Source organism: Cibotium barometz, chromosome 48 (assembly GCF_041138505.1).
Source record: "Cibotium barometz isolate CiBa-2024 chromosome 48, ASM4113850v1, whole genome shotgun sequence".
NCBI classification, from domain to species: domain Eukaryota; kingdom Viridiplantae; phylum Streptophyta; class Polypodiopsida; order Cyatheales; family Cibotiaceae; genus Cibotium; species Cibotium barometz.
Genome location: NC_141093.1, coordinates 31,783,461 through 31,793,905, shown reverse-complemented (window position 1 = coordinate 31,793,905; position 10,445 = coordinate 31,783,461). Strand labels below are relative to the sequence as shown.

General features: G+C 42.4%; 1 protein-coding gene across 1 annotated transcript; it reads right to left on the bottom strand.

Moving 5' to 3' along the window:
* Positions 1-6,786: 6,786 nt before the first annotated feature.
* LOC147611076 (GATA transcription factor 4-like) lies at positions 6,787-9,261 on the bottom strand. The gene is made up of 2 exons (XM_086785722.1): positions 8,278-9,261; positions 6,787-8,119 (listed from the first exon to the last, which is right to left on the bottom strand). Exons 1-2 carry the CDS (start codon positions 8,587-8,589, stop codon positions 7,244-7,246), a joined length of 1,188 nt encoding a protein of 395 aa, XP_086641848.1. The 5' UTR covers positions 8,590-9,261; the 3' UTR covers positions 6,787-7,243.
* Between the last annotated feature and the right edge of the window lie 1,184 nt (positions 9,262-10,445).

Here is a 10,445-nt window from a genome sequence, read left to right as displayed (position 1 = left end):
AGAGGTTGATACAAAGTTAGCCTCGGACTCTTTGTTAGGACATTTAGAAGTGATATGTCCTGTTTGTTTACACTTCTTACATTTCATCTTGTTGGGATATTTGATCCAACAATTATTTGCAAAATGACCTACCTTTTTGCAATGGGTACACCTTACTTTGCTCACTTGATGTGACAAAGCTTGTTCGATATTCAATGGAGTCGATGCATTTGAAGATTCAGCTCCTCCCTTTGGCCTCTTTTCTTCATCAAGACAAGATTGAGTTACTCCTTCAAGGGTGGGATTAGGTATGTTCTTCAGGGTGGTGAGACTAAGGTGGGGTACACCTTCTTGACTTCTTTTAATAAAACAGCCACCACTGCATCATCTTCATCCATTCTTGCATTCACTGATGCAAGTTGAGCCATAAGGCCCTTCAAGTGAGAGATAAAGGCTCCAATGCCGTCTCCCTCTTTGAGCTCTAAGCTAAAAAATAATGGCCAAAAACCTTTGGACATCATCTTGTACTTGACAAGAACTTGCCACCAAGTGTGGAAGCCCTCTCTTGAGAACTTCTTAATTTGGGTGTTTTCCTTTGACATTGGGTATTGAAGGAAGATTACAAGAGTGTAATGGACTGATTTATGAAGAAGAAAACCAGAAAATTTATGATGTTTTGGCTTAAGTAGAAAGAGAATGGCTTACGAGAGTGCAACAACCCTTAATCAAGCCCTCTCTTGAGAACTTAATTTGGGTGTTTTCCTTTGACATTGGGTATTGAAGGAAGATTACAAGAGTGTAATGGGCTGATTTATGAAGAAGAAAACCAAAAAAATTTGTGATGTTTTGGCTTAAGTAGAAAGAGAATGGCTTATGAGAGTGCAACAACCCTTAATCAAGCCAAGGATGTTGCATAAAAAGGAGATTAAGTTGATGAAGCTTATGGTTTAGCACTTAGGGTTTGTGCCCAACCACTAATTCTGATGGAGAGAGCTTCATGAGTTTCAAAGAACACTTTCTTTGGTGATTATGATCACCATTAGTGTTTAGCAACACTATTAGTGCTTAAGAGCACATTTTTAGCATATCTAATGACACTTGCATTGGTGATTAGATTCACCATTAGTGTTTAAGAACACTATTAGTGTTTGGAAACACTCCATAATGTCGAGAGGCTCCCCTTTGTTGATGGCTACACCCACCAATAGTGTTTAGCAACACTTTTAGTGCTAATAAGCACACTTGGGAATGTTGAACACTTGATGAAGCTTGATGAAGTGTTTGATGAATGAGACTTATGAACACCTCATGGTGTAAGCCAACAACATCAAAGAATCCAGAGCAAAAGCACTTTCAAGAAGCACTTAAGAGATTTAGAGCCAAGAAGAGAAGATTAGTGCAAAAAACATTTTCTTTGAAGCTTAAACGAAAGCTTCAAATGCTACCACAATGGGCAAGGCCGAGTCTTTCCTCTGTTGTGCGCACGTTAGGCCGCCATTAGAGCTAAGACCTGGGCTGTAGGACCTTGAGGCTTAGGGCTTCAAAAGCCCTAAGCTTATGTGGCTTAAGCTTGCCCACAAAAGGTGCAAAGCTGTATGAAATTAGCGCTGCTTAAAAACGGGTGCCGACTTGAACCAAATGCAATGTCGTTGCTCAGACACGTCAAAACACCAAATTGGCTGTATGAATTTGAGCTCCCTGAGGTCATGTAAAATAAAAACTCGACAAGATTCGGCCTCCTCAAGCTATTGGAAGGCCTCCACTGGCTGGGGGTAGATGAGATGCACTCAAGAAACAACTTTTTGACCTAGTCTACACCTTGTAAGTTGCCTAGCTCTAGATACCATGTCGAAATTCGTGGTGCTTATGCTAGATCAAGATGAGTGGAGGAAAGAGACCCAAAAAAACAAGAACAAATCTTGTTTATTAAGTTGCTTATGCATACAACTTGGCCTTTGCACACTACATAATGCCTTCTAGCTTCACCTTTAAATAGGTGAGCTAGTGGACCATAAGTCCATTCACACACACACCCTTCTCCTACCCTTTTACATGACCTTAATCTTTTAATAATTATGATTTAAAGTCATAGTTTGATTTTAAGCATAAAAGAGGACCTATTATCATATTTTCATTACAAGCTTTTACTCTTTTAAGAAAAATTGAGAATTATCAGTAATAGCAACAAAGCTATGGTAAAATTTTTAGAAAATAATACATGTCTTATTTCTATGCATAATGCTAAAAGAGGACTTCCTACCATATTCTAGGATTGGACATCCTATGCAAAAAGAATGATTTTCATCATATTCATGTGAAATAATTTTTAGTATTTATGCATAAATATTTAATTTAAAAAAAAAGATGAATTTTTGGTAAATTTATTTTTATGCAAAAAGAGGAATTCCCGTGATATTTGAGATCCAAGTAATTAAATGGTAAAAGAGAAATTTTTGGTAAATTTATTTTTATGCAAAAAGAGAAATTTTCGGTAAATTTATATTTATGCAAAAATAGGAATTCCCATGATAATTGAGATCCAAGAAATTAAATGGTAAAAGAGGAATTTTTGGCATAATTCAAATTATGAGTATTTATTAAAAGTAAAATTTTGAGCATTATTAATTTTATTGGAAAATATGGGTAGAATTGATTTTTGTAAATCCCATGACTCTTTTACTCAAAAAGAAGAATATTGCATATATTTCACTTGAGAAATTTGAGAAAGAATATGAAAATATCCATCGAGAAAAAGTACCTTTAACTTGGCAGAAACTTAGAAAAGTCCCATCGATATTGAAAGTAGAAAACGGTACTAAATGTGAATGCGATGTGAATGCGATGTGATATTGCATTCACATCACATTCACAACTTATCACATCACATTCACATCTTATCACATTGCATTCACAGAGCTCAGAGCTAGGCCCAATAGTCGTGCCCAAACACAAAGATCAAGGTTGACACCTTGATGGATGAAACTACCAACCTTCCAAACCTTGCCATCCCTCCCCAATCCCCCTCTGGCGTCCTCGAGCAAGCCGTGCACAGAATTCTCCAGCTTAATCTCCTAGAGCACAACATCTACATCGACGAAGACATCTCCACCTCCACGTTTTTAACCATCCTCTCCAAGGTGCCTTGGGCTTCCCAAAAACGACCCTAGCCATCTTGTTCTTCCAAAACACCATCTCCTTCATAGAGCCCTCCTCCCTCTTCCATTTCCCTCACCATGTCCTTTTTCTTAACCTTCAGTCTTGGTGCAGAGTCCTCAACTTCTCCGACCGCCTAGATGAGGGAGATTACATTGACCTTTTTCTTCCAAAAAAGAGCTTGCCCCCATACCCAGCCTCCACAGATCTTATCATCAGAGCCATGCAGTGGATGTGAACTCATGGCTGGCATGCAATGGGATGGACGCAAGTATAGCTCATGAGGACTAGCTAACGACATCTTTTTGACACCGTCATCCATGTGGCCTACCACAAAGACGTCTCTTTTGATGAACACAGGGAGGCCCATGACTTTTATAGATCCATGAAATCGACACTCACAGTGAAGGAAGAGGAGGAGGACACAAGTGACACTACCAAGGACAAGGACAATGAGATGATTCATCCACTGGCAGAGCAAAAGGACCAGGGAGGAGGACCACCTAGCAGAATGATTAGGCAGGTGGCCCAAGTGAGGCTCCCAGGACCCTTCCCCATCATGCCGCTCTTAAGGTGCACCAGCTATAGATGCTTCCACCAAAGGCAAGTCCAAAAAACAAGCCTCAACATCAGTCCCCCCCCCCTCTTGTTGCCCACACCTCGCAACCTACTACTCCTCCAAGATTACACCCCTCACCTCTCCACCTGATGGTGCCATCACCCCTTTTATCTCCCACCCCACCCCCACCACTTATATCTTTACGGGATGTCCTAAATGGACTCACCACGGCCTCAACTTCATAAGCCGACCAACCCCCACTGTGATTAGGAAGAAGGAGGTATGTTAACCACATTGGCTAACATTACTCCAAATGCTCATCAACACTTTCAAGCCATACTTTTTTATACTGCGCAAATGTGCTTTAAGTCAAATGATTATGGAAAATCTATGAGCTATGACTTGTGTAATGCCCAAAGATATTCAAAACTGAGCTTATGACTTGTGTAATGCTCGTAGTGTATACATAGACTAGGAAATTAGCCTAGACTAGCTTTTGAATCCCCAGATATTACTAAGACTAGACTAGCTTTTGGACTCCCAGATATTACTAAGAGTCTTGTATATAAGACATTTTGAGACTAATGAGAAAACACACAATCCCATTCTCACAATTAAGTTTGAGTTTCTTGCTCTTGTGCTTAAAGTTTGCTTGTATGCTTTCTCTTCCTTGCATGCATGCTTAAGGATTATGTGGGTGAGCGATGGTGTGTTGATGCAAGTTCTATTCCTCTCCCATGCTCATCACTTATACATCAAAGTAGATGCTGAGATTTCCATAGCTCTCTCTCTCTCTCTCTCTCTCTCTCTCTCTCTCTTTGCTCCTCACCCATTTGCTAAGCTCCCTTGTAGTGACAAGAAGGGAGGCAAGGTTGAGGACCCTAGCTCTCCATAAAAGAGGGTTGCTCTACTAAGAGTGGCTAAAGGTGCAAGCTTATAAGACCCTTGCATTCTTCTTCTTCTCTCTCTATCTTGCAAGGCTCAAGTGTTCTCAAATAGGTGAATAGGCTCTACTTTGCTTGAGGCCCTAAATAAGATTCAAGAGCCAAAGAGGCCATGTGACATGCCTCTGCAGCTACTCTTGTAAGTCTGAACATATTGGGTGGTACGGCGAAGAGATCCTCATTATAGTGCTACCATTGGAAAGGACGAGACTAAATTCTATAGCGAAGAGACAAGACAAGTGAGGAGTCCGCACTTAGAGCCCACGTTGAAGAGCTAGAGGGGATGGTGTGCAGCATTCAAAGAAGCAGTAGAAGCAGGATAACCATACAAGCCCTCGAGAAGGAGGCAAGCACAAACATGCCAAGGAGAAAAACTCACTGGATAACCTTAATGTAGGCCTCACCTCCACCAAGGTTGAGCTGGCGAAGAAGCAGGTAGAGATCCAGGCAATGATGAACAAGCACACGAAGGATTTGGAAGCCAAGGACGATATGCTCTTAAATTTCCAAAATTGATCCACAAGGGAGAGGAATGCCAAGAAGGCTCTAGCTGAAGGCAAAGTCCGGCTATTGACAAATTTTTGAAAAACTGTGGATGCCTCCTAGACAGTAATGAAGCAAGCCTGCCAATACCTACAGATGGGCCTGGAGCTGTGGGCACAGGAACAGGAAAAGAGCGCTGGAATCCCTCTATACAGATGGGTCTGGAGCCGTGTGGACAGGAAAAGGAAAAGAGAGCTGGAAAGCCATGTCTATGACAATGTGCCCATTGCCTCAAAGTACATAGAACCCCCCACCTTTGTAGCATGTATGGCGATGGATGTTATGGACATGGCTAGGCAAAGCCATCGAGAAGCTCAAGTGGCCGAGGTAGATCACAAGAGACCAGAAGAAAAGGCAAGAGCCAACAGGCACTTCATTGCCAGCAGTCTGCCAATTATTGGTAGTGAACTAGCCCTAGAAGTTCACCGCCAACAGTCTAAATGGAACCATCATAAGCGGGGATAACTCCTTGTAATTGTCTTGTGTTAATGGGTAGTACCCGCATCTAGAGTAGAAGGGTAGAAGCAAGAGTAAAGGTGTTAGGATAGAGTGGCTAAGCGAGATGCGTATAAGTTATCTAGAGTGGCTAAGCGAGATGTGTATAAGTTATCTAGAGACTGTTGTAATGTGGGGTTGTTCTTTGAGTAATGCATGGAGCCTGTTGTGTTCTTTGAAGTGTAGTGCAGGAAGATTGCCCTATCATGCTATTCTTTAGTGTTGTGTTATGTTAATGAAAGTAATCTCACATGCATTCCTTCTTGCACTCTTGTCTGCTCCATCTAGACACTAGACAGATACTAGTCTAAGTCACATTGCTTGTCTCGAATCTCGATGCCTATCCCATGAGTCATGGAGAGACTGTTATGGCATTGATCGTCACCTTATGGCATTGGACACAGACGGATTTGATGAGAAATATGTTTTTTGGGGACAGTAGAGGTGGTTGAATGTATACTTTATATGTGTATAAGGTTCATCTCCTATGTGGCTGAGACATTGATCGGCTTTTTCTAGTAACATAATTCTTTTTCACTCAAAAAAGAAGCCTTTTGTTTTGATATGATATTTGATCGAAATAATTTTAGAATCGTGTATTTTGAACAATTACATCACATGAGATTCTAATAAACGCATCTAATTTTAGCCGTACTTACACATACAAATGACAAAAAATACAATGAATAAGGGCAAGCATTGGCATCACTTGGAAGTATGTCACAATTTGTAAAGCATATTGAAGGGCACTCAAAGCAAAAGTTGACAACATAATTTTTTTGTCACAATTTGTAAAGCATATTGAAGGGGACTCAAAGCCAAAGTTCACACAACATATTTTTTTTAACGAGCATAAAACTTACGAAATAGGTGTAAAATTACAGCTAGCTTTGCAAACTTTTCCTCAAAATTCGAATTAAAATGCCTTCAAATGTGCAGATTTTTTAAAAGAGGGAAAACAGTGTAAAAGCGGGAATATAATGTTGCAGGTCTACGGTGCAAACTACGTACGTTTTCTGCGAGCACGTACACAAAATTCGTTGTTATGAACTTTGAAGCGTGCGGGGAATCGAGACAATTTAAAAAACATAACAACAGAATGCAAGGAAAATTGAAGGAATAAGAATGAAACACAATCAAATTTCAACCCTCGTTCACATCTCTCTCTCTCTCTCTCGTCTACGCTTTTTTACATATAGCAAAACAATGCAAACTGAAGAACACTACCTGCCTAGCCTTCTAACCTCAGATGTCCCATGGTGCAAATCGTTACATTAATTAACCTCTTTTCCTGCTCTCAACTTCACATTCCCTGCATTCTTTTAAGCTCCCTTTCATAAGTAGAGTGGACAATCTCTATATCCTTAATGATTTTTCCTTATCTTGCTACTAGAGTGCACAATCTCTATATCCTTGATGATTTTTCCTGTGCTGCTACTGTTCTCCTAAAAAGCTAGCTATGGGTTAATCATAACTTGTCTAAATTCTATTCACTCATCAGCAGAGAGGAGCCCGTTGACGCCGCGGCTGCCACTCGCTATGCGTTGATCATCACTTGTCTAAATTCTATTCACTCATCAGCAGAGAGACCATTGTCGCCGCCACTGCCATCACCATTGCCGTCGCAATAGAGCTGGTTTTGATGTTCTTCATATCTATGGCTATTTGAGCTGATGGGCACTCCTCTTTGCCTTCTCATTTCCAGCACTCTTCTATGTGAATTGGAGTGGATATTCTCCATGAATGTGGGGCTTGCAGCTGGCCTGTATTCAGGGCATAGCCTACCAGATTTATACCTAACCCCACATGCATTACAAAGGGTTTTAGGCCCCATTGGACCTGCCCTCCATTGAGGTGTTTTCTGGGTAGCACAATGCAGACACTTCCTTGCTGGAGCTCCATCTTGCACCTTGATTTTCTTGGGCTTGTTATTGGAAAAATTATCATAAAGCTTGCAAAATTTCTTCACTTTGGGGGAAGCATTTTCAGCTCTCTTATGCTGATGATGATAGTGAAGGTGATGATCATCATCATCAGCATGGTCATAGTAGGTGGTGAAAACGTCAGAGTCAGATGATGCAGCTGTGATGGTAGAAGTGGTGGAGGAGCTTTCGAGAAAACTCTCAGAAGCTTCTGCTGAGAGTATTCGAGTGTTCCAGAAACATACTGCGGTTCGGCATCTCTTGCTGCGAGCTCGCCCGGGGACAGACATTTCAGGGCTAAAGCTCAATGGAGAGCCAAGCTTTTCCTTTGGGTGAGCACTGCTTTCCAACACAGACACAGGGCTGGTGCTCTGAAATGGCTCATTAATGCTCCCCCTGTGGACTTTTTCTTCTTTGCCAATTCCTCCATTAGAGCCAAAAGCTAAGCTTGCAGGTGTATCACCAGAGGAGAATGACTCCTCCACAAAGTTGGAGAGCCATTCAAGCTCAGCCAAATCATCACACTGGAAAACCCAAACAGAAATACAAAATTGAGATCATTGTAATGCACTTCCTTATACTTAACAAGACTTTGAGTGGGGCCTCGTTAAACTAAGGTTAGTGCCAGTAACAATGCTTACTATTACCTCAATGGCAAGGAATTAGGGGCTTAATCCCTTACCGGAACACAAAGCTCGTCCGAGTCAAAAACACTTGGAGTTTGCTGAGAGGGTTTTTTGTCCATAGAAGAGGAGACACAAGAGCCCAGTTTTACATCTGAGGGTGTTGTGGCTAAACAGGAGGTAGCATTACTCAGGCAAGGCTCAATAGGACCACCAATGTCCTCATTGGAGAAATCCAAGAGGTCATCAATGGCCAAGAAGTCTCCATGGTCAAGCTCAGGAAGTGGTAAAGCTTTGCTGCTGTTGAGGCGAGGCAGGGTATGAGGACTGCCACCATGGACAAGGAAGGAGAGAGGTTGGGCAATGTCCATAGCCAAAGCCAATGTGCAGAGAAGAGAGAGGAGGGGAGGGGAGGGGGGAACCAGTGGTGTGAGGTTTGGAGAGCAGAGAGCTAAATTTCCATAAGAATGACTGTGTGGGTGTACACACACACACACACACACACAGAGAGAGAGAGAGAGAGAGAGAGAGAGAGAGAGAGAGAGAGAGAGAGAGAGAGATGTAGTGGGTAATAGTATAGAGAAGTGATGGTGGTGTTGTTGCTATGAGAAGGCTTTTTGAGAGAGAGGTGGTGGGGATGATGAAGAATGTGATGCCGACAGAAGCGATGGGTAAACAGCAAGCATTTGCAAAGCACCCGCCCCCTCCCCACCCCCCTCTGCAAGCTGGAAGAGAGCTGCTGTGCTGCTGACAATCTACTTACTACCGCAAAGGGAGTAGTGTTGCGGTACAGGGAAGCAATCACTTCTACTACTCTTGCAAGACTGATGTTCTCATCACCCTCACTACCTAGGCTATAGTAGAAGCCCAACAAACGCAGGGAAAAAAAATCAATAAAGAGAAGGCTCAACAACTACAAAAGCAGCAACAGTGGCCAAGCTTATCATTTGCCAAAAGTTAAAGAAGACACTGTGTGTTAGCTGTGTGTGTGTGTGTGTGTGTGTGTGAGAGAGAGAGAGAGAGAGAGAGAGAGAGCTCAGTGTGTGAGAGAGAGAGAGCTCAGCTGAAGAAGAGATGTCACGGGTCCTCATCAGACTGTGATAGAGTATTTGTAATTCTCTTTTTGCTGATTTTTTTAATTCGATTTTTATTCTTAATCATCGTTCTGCAGCTGCTCGGACCTACGTGCGGGGTCGTGCTCGCTTGCGTGCTTCCATGTCCTCATATAGTGGCCTCTAGGTGCTCTTCCCCACCACCCAGCCCGCCATATTTGGCGGCACCTCTAACCTAGCCCTGGCTAGCTACTGCTACCCGCACGCCGCTATCGTGGTAAAGCGTCCCCTCTCACTACTTCTAATTCCCTCAGTCAAACTCCCATTACAATCGCCGCTAAACTTTTCAAGTTTTTACCAAACCCCTTTCAACCTTTTGGGAACTTTTTATCCCTCCCTCCAGCTCACCTTAATGAATACATACATGTGTTTCCTTGTGCTTGCCTGTAATATTTTTTATTGCCGAAATTTAATCTTTTCCACACCCTCCACATGCCCACCATTGGCTTTTCTTACCTGCTCTCCTGCACGTGAGACCATTTGCCTTTTGTCAGCCCCCCGTTGTGTAATGCTAAATCAACTCCCCTATGTCTACTAAAGGCTCTACACACATTTCTACTTTATTCCATGAAGCTTCTTTGCCATATCTCATCAACAAATATTGTATATAATTACATAAACATAGATATTTGATTTATTCTTGAATATATAATTCAATAAAAAATACTAGTCATCAGCTTGATGTTTTGCATCAGTTCCTATGCGCATCCCTTAGCAACTTGAAAGCAGACTTCTGATGGGGAAAAGGAGCTGGCATGCAATCTCATGGGATCAAATCTACGTCCCTAGGTAGATATGGGGGGTTGGGGATAACTAGCTTGGCCCCACATGCTAAAGCCCTCACACTTAAATGACTGTAGAGGATTGAGACAGATCGCTCCTGGGTGGGGTGGGGGGTAGTAACCAAATTCTTCCTTCAACAAGCTAAGGGTCTCCAAGGAAAGTGGTTAGGACAGACATGGAGACATCGCAGAACCACAGAAAGCAAGTGGTCTTTGGGTGGAATTTCTCCTCTCTTCAATGGGTCAGACAACACCCGCTTACGGGCGATGGAGCCCTTGGGGAAAGCGTCTCGTGGTCACTGTGCAATGCAAAAGAAGGCATGCTCAGGCACT